The sequence below is a fragment of the Rhyacophila brunnea genome, unplaced genomic scaffold, assembly GCF_057557595.1.
Source record: "Rhyacophila brunnea isolate RB1 unplaced genomic scaffold, BYU_Rbru_1.0 scaffold_4, whole genome shotgun sequence".
NCBI lineage: Eukaryota > Metazoa > Arthropoda > Insecta > Trichoptera > Rhyacophilidae > Rhyacophila > Rhyacophila brunnea.
This window is the reverse complement of record NW_028233068.1, coordinates 14,799,127-14,821,560: the sequence shown is the minus strand read 5'-3', so window position 1 is coordinate 14,821,560 and position 22,434 is coordinate 14,799,127. Positions and strand designations below refer to the sequence as shown.

General features: G+C 32.1%; 1 protein-coding gene across 1 annotated transcript in view; it reads left to right on the top strand.

Annotated features, from left to right (window-relative positions):
- Positions 1–22,434, top strand: part of stum (mechanosensory transduction mediator stumble) — a 144,994-nt gene that overhangs the window by 43,877 nt on the left and 78,683 nt on the right. Inside the window, exon 2 of the mRNA XM_085954006.1 lies at positions 12,216–13,662. Within this exon, the coding sequence (XP_085810132.1) occupies positions 12,506–13,662 (1,157 nt within the window). The 5' untranslated portion in view covers positions 12,216–12,505. The remainder of the gene's footprint in view (positions 1–12,215; positions 13,663–22,434) is intronic.

The window sequence follows — 22,434 nt, the reverse complement described above, 5'->3', positions numbered from 1 at the left end:
TATTGCATTCCCACAAAGTACATGCACAAAGATCACTATCGTTCACATTTAATTCTGCGGTTTGGTCTTCACGCTCACTGACTGCCCGAGAGATCTCTTGTACACCTACCGTCAATCATCAGAGGTTATAAACATCCAACAACTTTTCTGCAATACTCAGTAAAGTAAAAAATAAATGAGAAAGTTCATTTACTGTAGGTTCTGCTCAAGTACCTGAACGAACGCCAATGAAGGGATAATACATTCTTGGTATTGACGAATGTATGGTAGAATTTAGTTTATAACAAGAAATCGGTCATAACTTTTTGTATGTTGAGCGGGGACTCGAAACTTGATCATAACCATTAGTTAATGATTCAGTTAACAATTTTAAACATAATCAAAAGGTCAACATTTACGGAAGGGTCAAATTATTATGGAATGGAAAATAGAATGACGGTGACGAATGGGAAGGAAACGCTTGACCTGACTACGCGACAAAAGACACTAGTATTGCATCAGTAGGAGTTATTATATGCAATGACATTAATATGTCATTAATTATATGCGATCCGCGTTGAGTTGTTAAAACCTTCGATGCGACAAAATTGGCTTTTTACAAGACATACTGTAAAATCTTTACAGGCACAAAAATTAACGTCAAACTAATTTATAATTAACTATTTCTTTTATTCAACGAATAATTCACAAGATTTAAGAATGTATCATTCTAAATATTGAACATACATAATTTTGAAAAAATCGGGGTGGCTTACTTTTTTCAAAAAAGATTTTTTCTATTGGTTATAATAATATACTCTCCCAGAAAGTGTTTTTCAAAATTATGTATGGTTAAACTAATTGTTTTTTGTTAAGTCTCTGGATGATCTGAGTTATCTAAATAACAGGAAGTGGAGAGCTTGTCACTATTGAGTGTTTGTAATACGAAGTAGGTAGTACCGCCTTAATTATGTCTTAATGTTAGTGGTATATCACACCCCAAGATGGCCGCGTGGCTTAAACGCCGGCCTATAGAGTCGAGGTTCCCAGGTTATAATCCTGGGTCTGGCAAGTACACATTTTGTTTTTCAATTTGTGTATTTGTCAGAGTATGGACCTAATAGGTTGAGCAAGTGGCTGACATCCATTTCTTGTAGACATAAAATCTGTTAATACCAGTGGCGAAGGGTGGAGGTAGGCTGTTAAGATCCGCCATAAATAGTGCACATTAAACTTTTTCAGACATACATATTTTTTTTCATTGAAATAAGACTACAATTCACAGAAAGTGTTGGTTAGTTTTTAAAATTAAATTAAACCCTGAGAAACCAAGCGATATTAGATAATAGTCAAAAAATACATGTCTATCTATAAAATATCTAAAATTATGCAATTAAATCATACATAACTTTGAATATTTTATAGATAGAATAATATTTTTTATTTATTATAGTTTGGTTTAGGCAGGGCTTAATGAAATAAAAAAAATGAACCAACAATAAGTGTAATATGTATTTTTAATCCAACGAAAACAAATAACTATGAATGAAAAAGTGTGCACAATTTTGTCGTATCGCCCAAATTAGGCCAAAACTATTATGGTTTCGTTTGGGCAGGGTTTAATTGATTTTCAAAAACTAACTAACACCATCTGTAAATTGTAGTCTTAGTTCAATAAAAACAAATACATATGACTAACAAAGTTTAGTGTGCACTATTTATAGCGAATCTTAACAGCCTACCTCCACCCTTCGCCACTGGTTAATACAAACCTCCACTCTGTGGAGGCCCATATGATCCTATCAGGATCGGACATGGTCGAAAGTGGTATATAATTAAATGATTTAAAAATAACGATTGATAAAAACAAACATAATATATAATATATTTACAAAATCGTGGCATCTGAGAATTTAATAGCTCAACACATTCAGAAACAAGCAGTTTAATGTGTGAATCTTCTCAAATATAATAAAAAAAATAATAAGTACATGGTAATTTAAAAAAATCTTACTCTTTTCGTCATCAGCTCCGCCATTATTCTTTTAAAATGATTACGTTACCATATTAAGAGTGTCTAAAAGAACAGTTTAAACATCGTTGACATTTTTTGGAATTAACTAGAAACGAAAGCAGTCATACATGTTTTTTTAGCACGTAAAAATATTTAATGAAAAGGGCGATTGATGACACCTGTTGCTTAGTGGAAAACAGTGAAAACATATTTACGAATAAGATAAAGTTATCAACAGACTCGCTGTTTCATTAAAATACGCAATTCGTTTTCACCTCGCGCAACTAAATTGTATTTCGTTGTTGATACCGACAATTTGCCAGATTTAATTTTTGATTTCATTAAAAGGTATGTTCTCAGATTAATCTTGAATTTAATGAATAATTTTACCTGCTGTGTTCTAGCAGCACTTTGTTATTGTAGAGAGCAAACAACGAAATTGGAAATAGGTGGTCATTCATTCACCATTAGTATTACAACTTAATGTTAACCTCGTTCCTCTTCAGGAAACATCTCCACTTGAAGGGAATTCGTCAGTGTTTTCGGTGTAGTTGAATTATTAGCCATAGGAAAATTAATATTATTCTATAAGCTTGCGTGCTATAAAATGGTAGCTATAGAATCTTGTTCAAATTTTTATTATACACGATATTTTGTTGTCATTCGTTTAAATGATCTAAATAATGATGTTTCGGTGTATGATTGCGTTTATACATATTCCATGTACATTGTACTTACATTAATTGCGATATCTTCTGTCATATGCAACTATGAATACTTTAACGATTTAAAATCAGGGCCGGATTTACCATATGACTATGAAAAAACATTGAGGCAGTGGAAACAGACGCCTCCGCTTTAAGCCCGACAAAAGTGTGCAAGTACCTTCATTAAAATAGAATATTATTGAAATCAACTGCAACAAAAAAAACGTCACCGGACGAAATATTTACAATGCATAAATATATCCTGCCGAAACACGTAACATGTATGTGAATTATTCGTTGAATATAAAAATAGTTAATTAAAAATTATTAGCAAGTTCAAGTAAGATACAACAAAAAATCTTATCAATCTTATCTTAATCTTAATCGAGATGTCGGTTAGCAATTAAAGTAATACCTACTTTGATTTAAAATACAGAAGTCGATCGCCAATAGTAGCTCAATTTGGGAAACGCTTCAGAGAGTATTAAAAGCCATTAGTTGAAATTTGTCGTAATTAAGTATGACTACTCTAGACATCTGACATCTCTCGACACCTGAGAGATGCAGGTTCGATTCCTGCGGGGTGTCTTACTTTTTTGAAAAAGATTTTTTATATTGGTTATAATATATTTTCTCAGAAGTGTTTTCAAAATTAAGTATGTTACATAAATATAGTGTGACCTCACTGAAAATCAGCGCCTTACGCGATGGAATACAAGGGGCGGCTTATATTGAGGAAGTTTCATGTTAGGTTTAAATTGAGCGTGCATAATAAAAAAATACGATTAAGTTAATATATATACCTAATTGTTTTCTTTACATACTACTTAAATAAATATATATGTTTTTTTTAATTACGTTTGTTGAGTTTTTTTGGGCCTCCGACAAGTATTGCAGAACCCCTTCAAGTGTAAATCCGACCCTGGTGCTAATTGCATAGATCTAGTGCATCTTTTTCAACGCATAACGACGTGTGTTGAGTTTTAACGATTTTCGTTAGACAGCTGTTCCATGACTAAATGGCTAACAACGATTCGTGACATTCAATACAACAGGCTCTATGTAATTATCCTATGATACTTATATCTGAGATATTATAACTTTTTATTGGGACAAAAATAAATTTAATTTCACAAATATGATATAATACCATTGTGATGTTTTTGCAGTGGTATTTCTATATGATTATGTGGTCAATTAAGTACAGAATATTGTTATTTATAACGAAGCGACTTTTTATCATAAGTAGGTAATTACCTCCAATACGCGTGAAAGTGAAACGCATTTCAGTTGAACACAAAGCACAATGCAGGTGATGCACTATTGCATTTCAATGTACCTACCTCCAATTTATTTTGAGGTGCATCGTATTATTTAATCATCAATTATAACAGTGCTATAATAAATTTAATGAGTGATTTCTTAAGAACCTAATTGACGCGTGTATTACTGCAAAACAAAATCGCATGCCATGATTATCGGCGTGTTGTGTTTTGGCGTAAGGAAATTGTTTCTCAGAAACTGTATGAAAGTGATAATATATATTTTAATTTGTTTTGATAATGAGATAAAATACTTTATTTTTTTATTTATTCATCATTAAAATAAACGGTAACATGATTAACAATATAATATATGCAATTGAGACTTACCTACAATTTACTACTGAAAGATATTTGAGTACCTTGGTATCAAAGTGGGACAAGCCATTTACAAAATTTTACAGGAGACTCACAAACATGTGTGAAAAGTGTCCGTTTTTCATATAACATACCAACTTTAAACTCAAAAATCTCTATGAAAACTACAGTTTTTGATACTTTTGGTGGATTTTTTGAAAAAAGCATCACTTGCACTACCATAATCAATTAAAACATGAATTTAGTGGGAGGTGGCGTTTGTCCCACTTTGATACCAAGGTACTCATTTATCATCATCCAAATATAACGTTTTTAGCAAAGTCTGTAATTTAATAGAATGTAACTGACAACCAGCGTTGGTCAGATAATTATTTTACTAAATCGGGATTTTTACCGTGTGAAATTAAAAAAAATCGGGATTTAGGAACAAAAAGTGGGATACTCTAAAAACGCATACTTAGTTCAATATTTCTAAAGCTAATTTCTTTAATATCAATAATGAATGACAAAACACAAACTTTAAAACTCTTCAACTATCGAAATAATAATATTAAACAATATTTTTTTCCGACACTCGTCTATTTGTACTTGGCTGAAAATTTTACTTCCTGAAGAGTTTTTTTCTGCTGCTTAATTGTATTGGTACACTTTAGCACATGAGTATTATCATATTTACTTATAATCGTGAATTTGTCTGTCCCGCGCGGGAAAATCTATTTTTGTTAAAAAAGCGGGACGTCCCGCGATAGTCAGGAGTGTCAGGACGTGTCTGGCAACGCTACTGATAACTATCATTTAAAATGTATCAATATGTTTCAAATAACATTAAAATATATTATTTACGATAGAGAAAATACATTTATAATTTTCTGGGACACTCAATTTGTTTCGATAGGTTTTAAAATTCGCAGCAATCAAACAAAAAATGTCACTTTCTGACATTAGGAAATTGTCATATACCTCGTAGTTACTATGCAAGTGACGAAAGATGGGATAGGTATTCAAATTTTACCACGTTTTTATTAGTTCCTATTCTTGTTTGTCCAATACAATTTTTTTCTTGTTTGTCGAAGATTTGTATTGGACGATTGAAGATTTTTAACTAACTTCCCGACTAGCTAGACATTTGAAACTTTTAGAATATATCAGAACACCACAACAATGCATTCTTTTAATACTTTTATCCATCTTTAAGCAGAATTGAATTCATTTTCAGTTAATTCTGTTTTGTATGGAAAGTTATTTCGGAAAAAATTCGTAAAAAGTAAAACACTATTATTGGTTGCTAAGGGGGTCTTATCAACTAAATTATTTATATATACGTGCATTACTATGGAAATCAATATGAAATGTCAAAATGACATTTCAGTGTTCTGTATGTATTCAGTATTTCCATCAAGTACAAAAAAAGTATTTATTAATACATAGAAATGTCAAGTTTATATATATAAACTTGACAATTATATGTATTAATAAATACTTTTTTTAAATTTTTTTGATGAATTATCCCATCAACTTGAAAGAAAATGATCAAATGCGTAATAAAGAGAGCAAATATAAGAAATTTTCAAACATTTATTAATTGAATAACATATATGAGATTTTTAAAACTTGTGCTTGATATGAAGTAAAAAACAAACAAGAAAGCGAGTTAATTCTTTTTTCAAAATCATCGAACGCCGTTACACAAAAGTGCAATCATTGAATTCGATCGAAGCGCCACCTTGCGGATTTTTTCCGAACTAACTTTACATACAAAACAGAATTAACTGAAAATTAATTCAATTCTGCTTAAAGATATACAATTATTAAAAGAATGCATTGTCATTGTGTTCTGATATATTCTAAAAGTTTCAAATGTCTAGCTAGTCGGAAAGTTAGTTAAAAATCGATTGCAAGATTTGTACGGGACAAACAAGAAAACGAGCTAATAAAAATGTGGTAAAATATATCGGAAAATACCGCTTACGAACTGATTATAATATTAGATAGAGCAAATTTCGTACGGAGAGTTACACGGGTAGTTGTTTTATAGTTTATACCATACAAATGCGCTTAGTTTCCTGTTATATTATGTTATATTGCACATGCACAATGTGGGCAACCAAGTACCTAACCGCTCACTTACGAGATATTTATCAAAAGTATGAGCGCAAAACTGCATTCTTGCTCGCTAACATAACACAATTTCCCGCGTTCGATAACCCAAACTAACCAACCAAATTTGCTAAATACCAACTGCTTTTAATTTCACCTATGTAGCTACTGCAAGAAACTTATCATTCGCGTGACCGAAAACAACAGTATACTAATAGTATAACATGCGCATACAATAAACCAGTATGTGTAATAATGCACCTCAAACATTTCAAGTTATTCATAATATTGATTGTTTTTTCAATGTTCTTCTTTATGAGTTTGGATATCGTCATAGCCATCTTCGACTCTTCACGGCATTTCTGAATTATTTCGATTTAGCATCACCAATAGAGATATACTAGTTGTCATGAACTAAATCTTCTTCGAGCGATGAATAAATTAATAACATTATATGCAAGTGATATGTCAAATTTCAAACGAATAATAAAATTATTGTCCCTGTGCATTACGGGTATATGTACCTATATTGGTTTGGACTGTGCTTTCGGCCTGTGTTTAAAAATCTTAAATTTTAAAGAACATTCCTCGGAATTACGATAGTTGGTGGTTCAAATTCCACTTGCTACAATTAATATTTTTCCATGGTTTTTATGGTGTTCCAAATTATGTAAGTATGCTAATAATAATCTACTGTATGTTTATTTTGATTTATCTGAAACGCATGACAAAAAATATATTATGTAAATGTGTAGAAGAGGGCTATGCAGGGAGAAGGTGTATTATAAGATGAAAGAAAAGATACACATAGACGCAAATTCTTAATTTGAAAATAAACTGACATAAAAATAATTACAAGATAAAAATAACTTTTTATATACCACGTTTTTTAATTTTCTGTTGAGTCATATAAACTTGACAATTCTATGTATTAATAATTTAGGACACATAAGGCAATTGTCCACAAATCATTTTTTGCTATTTTGCAACAAACAAACAAATATAGAATACTGAAATGTCATTTTGATTTCCATAGTAACGCATGGGTATATTAACAATTTAGTTGCTAGGACCATCCCCTTAGCAACCAATAATAGTGGATTTGATTACGGATTTCTTCCGAAATAACTTTTCATACAAAACAGAATTGACTGAAAATGCTACTTAAAGATGGCTAAAAGTATTAAAAGAATCCATTGGCATCGTGTTCTGATATATTCTAAAAGTTTAAAATGTCTAGCTAGTCGGGAAGTTAGTTAAAAATAGATTGCAAGACTTGTACTGGATAAAAAAACCACCGGACAAACAAGAATACGAGCTAAGAAAAACGTTGTAATAAAAAAATTGGTCATTTTAATCGGGTCGTGAAAAAAATAAATGATAGGATACTTTCATAATAGTTTGACAGGATGCATACAGTGCAGTATTATTTGCATATCGCCATATTCATAGATGTTGACAGGACGTGCCACTGTCAATTGGTAAATTTTATTTCTAATTTATATAATATTAATATAATATAAGTACATTTTTTGTGCCGATCAAAGGAAAGACTTTATAAGATGGTTACGTTATATCGCATGCAGGTATGCGATTATTGCAGCGAAGTTTTCTGCAATGCATTTTTTTACAGATACGCCCTAACGTTGATGAATATAAATTACCGCTGCATTTATTAAATTAATATAATCGAGCAGGTAAATATCTAACAAAGAATTTGGACTATAACTATGTAGTGTACGGATTGATTCAGATTGGCGTCCTAACCACATGGTGGTGAATTTTAATATAATAATGAAATTAACGTAAAAATAATGATTCGCTTTCACTTGGGGTGCTTTATTACTCGCTGTATTAGGTATTTAGGATGGCAATACGATTTTTAATTTAGGGTGGACTTTCGCTCTAATGGCAGTTTGACATGATTTTATTGCTGACTTGTTACTTGCGAGGATAGTTTTATTTTTCAGACATTTAGATTGTTAAAATGTGTGTGAAAATGTTCGTAGACAATGTTTTTTTTTGGTTATACCTACGTTTAGTCGGTTATACATTTGAGTTGCGCACGCCGCTCACGCCCCACCATACACTGTCTACTCAGGCCTTACAGCTAGTGAACAGTGACACACTATTGCTTCATACCACAGATATATTTTACGATGTGTTTTCATTTAATAGTATCTGCTAAAAACACATCATCAAAACAGTAATTAAAATTACCATTCTATTGACTGTTTGCAACCAGAAACAGCTTATAATGTCTCAAATTGAAAAATCTTGTTTATGCAATAGGTGAATTATGTAAACTACTATTCAGTGTACGTAAGGGTGGGTCAATAATTCCTTAGAAAAAAGCATTAAAACAGTTTTTATTTTTGTATTTTTTTTTATTTCTCAACATAATCTCCTTGGAGCTCAATACACTTAGTTAGACGTTTCTCAATTTTTTTTAAACCGTCAGAAAAATAAGTTTTCGGAAGGTCCTCAAAATAAGCATTTGTCCGATCGATGACTTCTTCATTTGAAAAAAAACGTTGTCCACTTAGCCATTTTTTTAAGTTTGGGAAAAGGAAAAAGTCACTGGGGGCTAAATCTGGCGAATACGGTGGGTGGTCGACCAATTCGAACTTCAATTCTTCAATTTTAGCCATTGATCGTAAACATGTGTGAACACGGGCATTGTCCTGATGAAAGAGGATTTTTTTCCTGTTTAAATGAGGCCGTTTTTCTTCAATTTTGTTTTTTAGCTGGTCCTTTATTGGATTTTATTTTATTTTAATATTTTATTATAATAATCCCCTGTTATTGTTTTTCCTTTTTCCAAATAGTCAACGAAAATAATTCCACGTGCATCCCAAAATACAGTAGCCATAACCTTACCAGCTGATTTTACGGTTTTCGCCTTCTTTGGACATGGTTCGCCTTTCGCAATCCACTGCTTTGACTGTTCTTTCGTCTCGGGAGTATAGTGGTGTATCCATGTTTCATCTACAGTCACAAAGCGACGAAAAAATTCATCCGGATTGCGTTGCATGAGCGACAACAGGGCTTTAGAGGCCACCACCCTATTGCGTTTATTGTCGACTGTGAGCAAACGCGGCACCCATCTTGCAGAAATTTTTTTCATGCCCAATTTGTCATGTAAAATAGAAATGACACTACCTTTTGAGATCCCTGTAACCTCAATTATCTCACTCAACTTTAATCTTCGGTCACTTAACACCATATCGTGGATTTTATTGATCATTTCTGGTGTAGTCACCTCTACAGGACGTCCTGAGCGTGGTTCATCCTTTGTTGATGTACGACCACGTTTAAATTCATTTAACCAGTTATAAATAGTTGCAAGTGAAGGAGCAGATATGCCGTGAACTAAATCCAACTCATTTTTTATTTCCTTTGCTGTTAACCCTTTTATATTAAAATGTTTAATAACAGCTCTAAACTCAATTTTCTCAATTTTTGTAAACAAGCAAATTTTTTTTTTTAAAATGTACGAGAAACACACAACAACCCGACCAATCTGATTGAAACTTCGCAGCATACTGAATCGGTAGTGCCGCTGCATGAAAACAAACCGCTTACAGTACTAGTCGCGCCACCTGTCGGCTTTTCTAAGGACTTATTGACCCACCCTCGTATTTTCATACCTTGATTTACCATTGGGCTAAAGAATTAAAACCCCTAATTAACTGAGGTCTCTGATATTTTTATTAATGTCAAGAAACCAGAATAATCACTGAAGAGTACAATATTGATTAGTATAAGATATAAAATAAATTAATGAGTGATGGTTCCAATAACAGGTGACAGATAGCATAATTAAATGGAGATATATTTAATTATTGAAATGAATAGTTATTTTCCAGATTACCATGAATTGAAAGTTATTTATGTCGGTACGCAACACGTTGGGTCAATATCAATTATATTCATTTTCCGTGGTTATGAAAACCTGAAATGTAAAATTTATTAGATTTTGGTTTTATGAACAAGACTTTTCCTTATGATAATGATAATAAAATGAATTTTCCGACTAGTTTTCTTCTGGGTATGCTATCAATTTAATCCTTGTTCACCCGAAGAGTGATTGCTCTTTTAAAGCATTTCTTTTTACTTCTTCGTGCGTTCATTTACAATTCGTATATACCTATTGGCAAATATTAATTTTCATGTTCCCACCAATATCACTCGTAACTCTACCGTCTTCATGATACCCCGTTGCAGGACGGATGTGATGTTTCATGATGCTGTGTATCGTGCGATTAACTTATTTATTGGCACCATAAAGGTTGATTTATTTTTTATTATCTATATCATGTTTGTGGACGTGCTAAATAGGTTAAATTTGTAATTGTACTTATCATTTTACTTTAATATCTACATAAGCACATACTTTCTTGTTATATTGGTTGTTATTTATAATTAAGTCATTTTTATAATTTGTATTTAGTATGTATTATGGCGCATTGACCAATCGTTGCAATGCCATAATACTCTCTTCTAAATAATTAAATAAATTATTTAAAATATTTTTCTTTGTAAATTAGATAAAAAAAACAATTAGATTTTAATAATTACTTTTATCGTCTCCAACTCTTTACAGTCTACGTTGTGATACAATATACAGTACGTGTTATATATTTTTCAATAAATACTAATATTTATATTTGTTTTCTGTTTCAGATTCAACACACAACAATGCAGAAATACACGAAATAAAACTACGAACTTTTGAAAAAGGAGATCACATTCTCTCATGTATATAATATAGTGAAATAGGGAAAAGGGACCAGTGAATCCGTAAATTAATTAATAATAAAGAAAACAACGGTGATTGATATACATACAAATGTTCTGATTCTGAAATGTTAGCGGGATGCAATAATATAGTCGATATAATCTTTTGAATAACTATAATATTAAATGTTTTGAAGCGGTAATAACTCATCGGATTAAGTCAAGATAGTCAGCGTTATAAATATTAGAAAACTTATGATCGTTAATATTTGATAACAACTATGTTCATTTCGAATATTTCCAAATCACAACACAACCAGTGATAACGAAATCGAAATCAATTAAAATCACCAGAGGAGTGCATCAAAGTAATACAGCAATAAAATAGATCGCGAAATAATGAAAACAAACAAACAAACAATAAATGGTGTCTCATTTTTTAATCTAAAGTCTTGACTAAATTCAAATTAAACCTCTTAAAAACCAGTTGAAATACTGTTAGTCATCTTGCAATTATTATTATCTTTGTGAATTATTATTTCTGTACGCTAGAACCTTAAATTGTCGAAATTATCACATCTTTTGGGTTTCCAATCAATACTTTGAGTCTATTCATAACAGAAACCGAATTTTTAAAGCAATAAAACCGTTACTACGTCAATAATACAAAACAGCACTCAAAATTGTATAAACCAATAATTTTAGTTATTTAAATAAAATTTTGTTATATGCCTACTTACCTATCTGATACGGTCAATTATTTTTTTCCACAAAACGATGTGATAATGTCGGGGATTTCACGAACCGGAGATGTGTTCCGGTGCATTCTGGTACATTTCGAGGCCTGATTTAAAATAATAAAAAATCTAAAATTACGTTCATATTATTTTTTTTTGGATTTTTTAGCATGCTCCTGATATTAAATTAACCTAATACTATTTGATTAAAAAACACATTATTTGAATTTAGTCAAGATTTTATAAAAAATATGAACATATTCATCATTTTTTTCTTATATGAATAAAATATGCTCAGTAGTGAAAATTTAAATAAATTGACAAGACAAGAACGTCAAACAATAACCACGCGTTACGAATTAGCTGCGAAAATGTGAATAAAAACATAAAAAATACATCTATAGATAGATATGTTTTTAAAATTTATAAAAGTCAACTACGGCTAAAAAGATGCTCGAATGTTTTTTGTAACATTCGAAAACAAAGCGTCAGGCCACCGAGCCGCCACCTCTGGCGCAAGCCGTGCAAAGAAGTACCCAGAGCGGGGATGCACTTCACGCTTCAGCTGACCTGACAATCCCACCGTGCAAGATGCGTGGCGCGGCAGCTAAACAACAGCATTCGCTGTTCAGCCGCCATCGAGCCAGTAGCGTCGAGAGGGAGCTGGCTCGCACGCCCTACGCCTTCACGCCGAAGCCGAGAGACGACAGAGACCCTTCCCCAGACGGATCCATCCGGCTCGCCAAAGAGCGGATCCTAGATCCGTTCGAAGATGACATCAATGTGAGACTTGCCAAAGAAAGACTCTTCGGAGGATATTCGAAAATTGGAAGCAGAGCTGCTTCCCCAACGATATTCCCAACGAACGATGACTTCGGAAAACGTCTGGAGCAAGATAATTTAGAGAATTCTCTATTCGGGGCGGATGTTAGTGCAACAACGGATGGACTATCTACTTTCTCAGATAGATTCAGTGATACAAGTTCTATGCGGACTGTAATAAAGAATGACATTTTGAATGCGAATGCTCCAATAAACAAAGTGCCTGCAACTTTTAATACTAAAAAAGTAATTAAGTCTATAGAAAGTAGTCCTGCCAGGACCAGAAGTGATTCTTCAACAGTTGATAGAAGTAGCGTGTCTTCAAAATTAACTGACCGTGTTAATAACAATATCGTTAATAAGTCAATATTAAGTGTCGGAAAGCCAAAAACTTTTCGAGTTGAACAAGACTTGAGGAAGATTGAGGAATCTATAGTATCTTCTGTCAAAAGTGGATCATTTGATACCGGTGATAGTGATAATAAACCATTGTCTTCATTAAATCAGAATATTAATAAAAACTCTGGACACGTAACAAATTTCTCATTAAATGATAGACAACATCCAGCGTTTAGAGTGAAAGAAGTTACAATACCTCGCCAAGAATATTTCGCGGATATAAAAAGACCCGTGAGTCAGAGAGCAGTAAAAGTTAATAAAGTAGGTTTAGAAAGATATAAGAGAAGTAGAGTTTTGGCTGAAGGGTATACGGACAGGTTTTACAAGAGTATAGGTCATGAGTTTGGAAGTGTTGATAGTCTTCAAAGGACTGACGGAAGTGGAAGTGATGAGAATAGAGATCCCGTGGGAATAAAGCTGTCTTCCGGTAGCAGAGCGCCTGATGAGGAGGCGTTCAAGGTGCTGGGAACGATGCCTCCGCCTGCCGCTGATTCGGAATCAATCTCATCTGCTCCATCATCATACAAGTAAGTAAATTTCTTCTTCAATCTTCACAACATGCGAACTTGAAAAAAACATTTTTTAGTGTGTGTCTGATCTTAATAACGACTACTGTGCCAGTGTACTTGAATTTAATGTTTGTATTTGAAATAAATAATAATAATCGATCCCCAGTAGGTTGCACAATATGACATCTCAATAAAATAAAAACTGGTTTTCTTTAGATATAATCAGTGCGAGTACATACTATTTAAACGCGTAGTAGTTGTTTGTGGATGAATATTTACTTAGCTAAAATACGGTTTTTGGTGACGTTTTCCTCTTCTTTCCAATCCAAATTGGATTCAGTGAATCCATAGATATAAATCGAGCAATACTACTAATACATATTTTAAAATTACATTTAAAAAATCTTTTAAGCTACTTCCACTTCTTTTGACTACATAATATCATTATGTTTCATTTATAACTAGAATGGTAGAAATGAGGAGGTCATTCATTAATTGAACATACATAACTTGAAAACAATTAAAAACTCATTGACTGCAGACCTTTTAACTAATATAAATAATATATAATTAATACATTTAAATAACATGTTAATTATATCTAATGGCCTTCTAATGCCGACACGGCAGCCGTGTCGTCAGCACTGTATGAGGCTACGAGCCTCCTACCTAATTGCGATAATTTAAACTAGTAGGATCTACATGAAATGTTTATCAAATTGCGTTATTATTGACTATCGGTTTTTATGTTTTTAAATCTAATATTAACCCATTCGCTGTGGACCTTTTAATTAATATTTAATCACCATATTTAAAAAACATGCTAATTATATCTAATGGCCACCTGATGGGAACGTACCAGTTGCGTTGGAACCAGCGACTTACTACCTTACCTTAATTACTAACCGACGTCCGGCTGTCGCCAAATATTTAGTTATAACGTCTACTTGAACTTTTATTTAACTTTAACATTTTTTAATAAATCATTTATTTTAGAAATATTATAAAAAAATTAATATACAAATATTGTCGCAATTAGGTAGGAGGCTTATAGCTTAATTGGTTAACGAATATTGGCGCAATACCAGTGCATATACGGGTTCAAATCCCGACGAGTATCATATTTTTTTCAAATGTGATTTTTCCTAGTAGGTATATTATATCTGAAGTGTTTTCAAGTTATCTATGTTCAATATGTGGAATGTTACATAAATCTTGTGAGTTATTCGTTGAATAAAAGAAATGGTTTGTTAGAAATAAATTGAGTAGTAAATGTTTTTTTAACCAATAAAAGCAAATTTCGGCTCCTAAGCAATGCGTGGTTATCATTCATTCGCTCGAACCATCGGGTCCTTGTTCTGGATTAAACACATATTGAAAAATAATAACACGAAATTTTACCAGTGAGGATTTGAATCACCAGTATTGTAAAATTAAATAAGACATTTTAACGAAAAGTTAAGAAAAGTTAAGAAAAGAGTGTAGTTAATTTAATTACTGTGACCTTCCACTAAAGATTGATATTAATGAAGTTTAATTAGACTAATAAGCAGTATTAATTATAATATTTTATTGGTTTTAATATTTTATGTAGGTACATAATGAATACGTAACTGCCTTCTTCCTATTTGCTTCCTCAATGCTGAATATTAATTGTTTCTGATCATGTATTGATATTTATATAAACAGCTTTCCACAAATTCACATAGAAAACCTACCTTCCGGCATGTGGCTATTCTAATAAGTTAGCCGATTCATCGTACTGGGTTCTTCCTCTGGGTTTCCTTCTCTCGGCACTTTCAACCAGCTTCAATATCTTTTGAATCAAACTCTCTTGGCGATCTGACCGAAAAACTGGAGAATACGTCCGCGGTTTTCGGGCGAGGAAATTGAATTTGTTATTATCATTGTCCTAAATATTTTTAGTAGGTACATATATTATAAATATTACCCACGTTTTGAACGATTATGCACGATATTTATTACGATCGTGGTCATGATGATTTAGACGGCGGGTAGTCTTTTCCAGGACTTCACCCCACCCTTCTCGGTATTCAGCAATATGCAGGGCATGTGTCAGAGGAAAAAGCTCTTTCTGGTCTTCAATGACCTTCAACCTGACTAAATACTCTTTCCTGCCGGCAATATGATCAAAAATGGAGAGTCCGCGCAGATAAACTGAGGAAAGTGGAAATGTGGAGTTCACTGACAGAATCGTTTGACCATATACGAAACTCTCAGCATTAATTTGTCTCAAGCATTACATGCGACCGGTTTGTATTAACAGGTTTTTTTGAGTGGAGGTTTGTATTAACAGGTTTTTTTGTTTTTACGATAAATGGATGTTATCCGCTTGCTCAAACTTATTGGGTCCATACTTTGACTGAAAACAATAATATGTGTAGGTATTTGCGACATTATAAGCCAACGCGTAAGCCACTCGGCAATTGTGGACATTATTTTCATTGCTATTCTATTTTTGATAGCAATATCGCATCCATCTTTGCCAATGATGCTTGACCGTGGTTCGCTGACTATCTACGTACACATATTTTCTTTCAGCAGTAGACTGGGTTGCGGCCCAGTATTATTTCGATCTATATCCATTAATTTTCTCTTGGATATATTTATATTCAGGTTCATCTATTCTCTTCTTTTTTTAACACTGTGTGAATTTATCAAAATTTATCGTCTGCGTTTCTCAAATTGGGGAGCTTTTTGCCCCATACAGCGGTGGGATTTTCCAAATTCTCAAATGTTCTTGTTATAATTCGTTCAAAATATGAATCCGCGAGATCTGGAGAGAGGGTATATTCATACCTAACTCTCTTTTATTCTAAGATATTTTTAATATTTTACATCATCCACCTATATTAAGCAGAGCTTTTTTTATGTATAAAAAATACAGGGTATCTTGTATCCCATATAAAATACACCGGAACTATCATCTTTAGGAGGACCTCAGACATGTTCTGCCATCGCACATAGCCATAAAACCTCGCTCTAATCAACGCAGCACAATATCATTAATAATAAATTAAGTGTCTATTATTATATCCGCATGGATGTATTATTTTTGCAAATAAGGAAGGCTGTAAAAATATAAATCGAGCGAATGGCAGTAAATATGATTCATAACAATTATCCACTAAGTTAATTATTATTCGGAAGTAATTGTAGTTTCACGCGTAAAAGTATATTTTGAACGTAAAAAGTGCATGTAGATGATAAATGACCGTGAATTAGTTTAAAAAAAAATAGATTGTTGTCGACGATCATTGCACCGTATTAAAACACGATTTAACTACCTCCTTTCAGAGGAAATGTACCTGAAAAAAACACGGTGTTAACAAAATGCTTTCTACGTTTTCATCTAATTAAAATGAAGATGGTATAAGTATGTATACTAATACTTGCATTTTGATGAGCGTTTCATCAAGGTTTGCATGATATCTAAGCACAAAATATTTTTTTCTTTTAATTATTTTGTCTATCTGTTTGTTTAGTTATAACTCAAAAACTACATAATCAATATTGACCAAACTTGCACATTTTATAGGTGACATTACTGGTATAATCTAGTTTTATATTTTGATATCTCAAAAGATTTCGAAGTTACAAAATAAAAGTTCACGAAAATAACGCATTTGCAACAATTCATCACGAGGAGATAAAGTGGTCAGATAGCAGTGGTGGATTGGTGAGGTAAAATTCGAATAGAGGGGCGCGCGTCTACATTTAACGGTTATCGATCGCACGGGCTCACCCAAGCTAGCAGTCAATTTTCATATTCATAGAAATAGAACGGCTGGATAGAGATGCGCGCGCCTAGATCAAACCGTTATTGATCTGAAAAAATCTTCATTCTGTATATATATTTACTTTTTATTTCGGTGTTTCATGCGGAGGCGCGAACAATCGCTACTTAAAAAATAAAATAATACGTCGTGCACATTTAGGTGCGTCGCTTACTTACTAAATTCAATTTAAATTCGTGTTAGGAAATTTAAATGATATGGTAATTTTGGTAGGTAAGTAGTAAGTACACATTTGTAAAGATGTACCATTTGCCCCAAATTCGGTCACTTTGTAGTATCCATTAGCGTGTTATTAAGTAGACGCAGAATATGGAAAAAATAAGTGCCCTCGAAAACGTTTCTACCCATAGACATCTGAGTCTACTAGGATCGGCACATTTAATTACTGTGTAAACAGATAAACACATAATTATGAATGTGGTCAGAAAATTAACTCACCAATATTGTAATAAAGCTAATTATTGCAAATCGGCATTTATACGTTTACAAAATTGTTCATATTCTACTAAATCTTTTACAAATGTCCGTGAAATCTAAAAATATATATGATGTGTTGTTAAGAATGAGTTCTACCAACATTGCAATAAGGGTGATAATTAAAGAGTTTCTTAAAATATATTTAACCAATTCTGCAAACGTGTCCATTTTAATATTCAGATTTTATATGTATATGAGGGTATATCATGGTACACCCTCACATACCAGGGTATCTATATCAATTGTGATTACACCAGTGGCGTGCGGTGTATTGATGCGGAGGATCCCCAGAAATATTCGATAAATTACCGTAATTTTCATTGTAAATTTTACTTCACTATACTTCTTCTAAAGATTGTATAATATTATTATTGTTGACATTTCGTACGTATTGAATATCGCCGAGCTCCTTACTCCGCAGTACCACATACAATTTTACCCGCAATATTCAAATAGTAGAAAATATGTATTAAATACAAGTAGGTACTATAATATTTGCCAAATAGTAGGTATATATTATGTTTTTTACAACAGCATCCCTACAAGCAAAATTCACCGCACAACCCTAATGGTTACCCATTTTGTCAAGATAATAGTATTATTATTATTTTTTAATTATTGCCATTAAGGTATTGATCTACTGATTGATTATAACAAGAAGAATTGTTATTGATATATATATATATATATATTATTATTACACCCACGGTGGCCGCGCTCCAACGCCGTGGGTCCCAGATTCGAATCCTGGGTCTGGCAAGTACACAAATATTGTTTTTCAATTTATGTGTGAGACAGGGTATGGACCTAATAGGTTGAGCAAGTGGCTGACATCCATTTCTCGTAAAAAAAAAAACAAAAATCTGTTAATACAAACCTCTACTGTGTGGAGGCCCATATGATCGTATTAGGATCGGACATGGTCGAAAAATATATTAAGTATATAGGTATATGATTATTATCACGAGGATATTGAGGACAAATTGTGTAGAACACAGTATTTATGTTTTTAAAATGGGGATATTTTCTAATAGTGTCCACGTATATTATGATTTCCTCGTTCTGTTGGTACTCTTAATTACTATTACACGTAAATATTTTGGAAATTTTTGATGTATTGTATTTCATGTATTTCAAAATATGCTTCATAGTTTTATTTATTTTTTTGTTCAATTTGTATTGAGAAATAATTTAGATAATCCTCAGAAACATTTCTAATAGAAAAAAATAGCCTGTATCTAATTATAAATTATAACGTGCAGTATTCAGATGACTGTCATTATCCATCAACTTACTTTCGATACGTCTGTAATTTATGCAAATTGTTGATACTTAATAACAACACTATCTTATGTTTTCAAAATTCGCCAAAACGGCAACCGTCTATAAGTAGTTCATGTATGTTTTAAAATGGTTATTTATTAATAAAATAATACTCTCTCAATTATGACGTGTTAACACCGTAATTCATTTTTTAGACTTTTATAAGTTAGTTCTTAATAAAATTACAGAAGAGAATATATTTTTTATAATTATTAAATATCATAGGTGTATAATAGATATCTGGACATTCTTAGGTAATAATTTTCGTGATCTATGAATATATTTTGTTATATATTATTTATTTATTTTGGTAGGTACTGCAAATGTTTTTATGACCATGTCCGATTTTAAGAAGATCATATCGGCGTCCAGATTTTAGCCACTTGCTCAACTATTAGCTCCATACTAACTCCAAACACACATCAAGTAACAATATGTGTATTTACAAGACCTATGATTTGTACCTGGTACCCACGACATTATAAGCCGACGCAGCCATCGTGGGCGTAAAACTGTAAATGTTTACCTACATAAGTACATTAAATTAGACATCGATAAAACAATGCAAAAATATTGTGACCAACCTGTATCTTGCAAAGTATGACCGTATCCCATATGTTTCCTCGAGCGTTAAAATAAAATAAATATCGCAACGCTAACATGCCGCTTTGATTGGTCATATTATTGTGTTTTGCTTTCGCGCGACATCCATCATCTATCGTTTAGCTTTAATCAGTAGCGAAACTATGATTGCCCATTGCGTCTTAGATCCCAGTCTCGAGGACCTCTGAGAAGTTCCTCAATACTGAAAAGATATCCTTTAATAGAGTATTGAACAATATTTAATTCTTTTTAAAAAATGCATTCAAAATAATAAGCTGTGTCGTATTCTTCTTGGGGATTTTTTTAAGGCAACATTAATTTAGATGCAACATAATGAGGCTACATTCAAGAGGCTTTTATTAGGTATATTATTTTGTAAAAATTTAGCTACAATGTACCGAGTAGCTTTAAAAAAACGGAAATTTGGATTCAGTTAAGGCAACACATAATGGTTGAAGATGCAATATGTGGCTTTAAAACCGCAGATTCCTCATCCTCTGATTGGTTAGTTGTATAAAAACTGTTGGACATTTCTCCAAGAACATTTCAGGGTGTCAGGATGACATTAAATTAGAAAATTATTCCAGACGAGCTAAGAACAAGTTCACTGAAATAAAAAATGCTATATTTTCTAACGACTGTGAAATCTATGAAATTATATTTAAAAAAAAATAAGTAGCTACTTAATTTGAACAGTAATTTTTACGAGAATACATATTGAAAAAATGATTATTTATTAATAATAATGTAATGGCGGTTTTTAGAGATTTTTTAAATTATTATTAAGTGTATTTACCGCAATAAAGCGATATTTTAAGCGATGCATTAACAAATCTGACATATATAATGACAAATATCTCACTGCAAGCCTAGTTCAGCCCAATATATATATATATATGTTACGCCGAATGTGCGAAATTGAATATTACATGAAATGGGCAAAATTTTGGCTAAATCATGAAAAATGCAAGCCCGTTGCCTTATTCATGAATTAAACAAAATATCTGGAGAGTGCGTGAAATCGGCAGTAATTTTTCTGACTACTTCATATGTCTTGGACAAATTAGATAGTAGCGCTACGGTGGTATTTTTTGCAACTAAACTAAATGTATCAAATGCTCATGGATTGGTCAAAATGTACATTTATATTATCTATGGTCAAAATAGATGATCGCGCTTCGTGGTGTTTTTTGCAACTAAACAAATGTGTCAAATGTCATTGATTTGAATGACGTTCATATCCATTTACTATGCGCAAAAAAATCTAGAACTATTATGATAACGGAAGAATTTTATTGAAAAGTATTTTCGCGATTTGATTCGTGCTTGGGTATCAATTGTGCAATGGTCGATTGAATGTTTGTTGACACTTGATAGCTAACCTCAAAATGGACATTCAGTTGAATAATTTAATTCAGACTTACAAAACCTAACCTAACCTAACCTAACCTAACCTAACCTAATAATAATAATATTATATTATGTCCAATTATAACTAATAAAACCATCCGTATTAAATTTACTTTTTCTTCTGTCATGGTGACAGTTCAAGAATTCCATACCGTGGCGAATTCATGTACTCAGCAGAAAAATTACCTAATTCATGAATAAGGCAACAAACTTGACTATTACATGAATTAGCCAAAATTTTGCCCATTTCATGTAATAGTCAATTTCGCACATTCGGTGTAACATATATATATATATATAGTATGTACGTGAATAATGTTTTCCATCCGCGACGGAATACAAAAAAAAACCTATATAAACATAGAGTAAAGTATATAAACTTTGAAACCGCTTTTGCACAATTTTAATTTGTTTATACACATATGTATGTAAGTCTTGACCAGAAATTAGACCAATTTAAGTAACTGACTATTGTAGTAGTACCTAGTTATTTATAAGAATTAATTGAAATGTTGGGGCTTAACTGAAAACACGTGTCATGATATGTATAATTATTAAAATGTGAGTTAGTACATAACAGTTTTTACAATATATCTATTTTTAAACTGGATTTAAATAATATGTATGTATCATGGCACATTGCATTATGATGTTGTTATTGTTTTCTTAGCAACACAATTAATTTGAATGTTTCGGCGAGATTTGTCCTCTTTCAAACATTTAAAATATGAATCGATATTTTTTTTTGAATGGTAATAGTGGATCATTTGAAAAGAAGATTTAATTTTTAGAATGATAAAAAACTTTGGTTCTTTGGACGTTATAATATATCAAATTATACACTTCAATCATATTATAATAATAATCATTGTGTTCATAATTTTATTATTTCATATTTTCATATAAAATAATGTGCTAATATAAAAATACGGTAAACAAATATACCTAAATATATTATTTAACCAATTGTGACTCACGTGCCCAATCGTAACCTTCGATGTTAATATTATAATCGGGTAAGTAATAATATAAAGCCTTCATGATAATATTTAATTAAGGTCTCAGGAAAACTGGAATATAGAATTTTAATAGGGTCTTTCCCGGTGTCCCGCCAGCCTTGGCCGTCTCAAGTCAGCGCACGATGTAGACCATTGAGCCA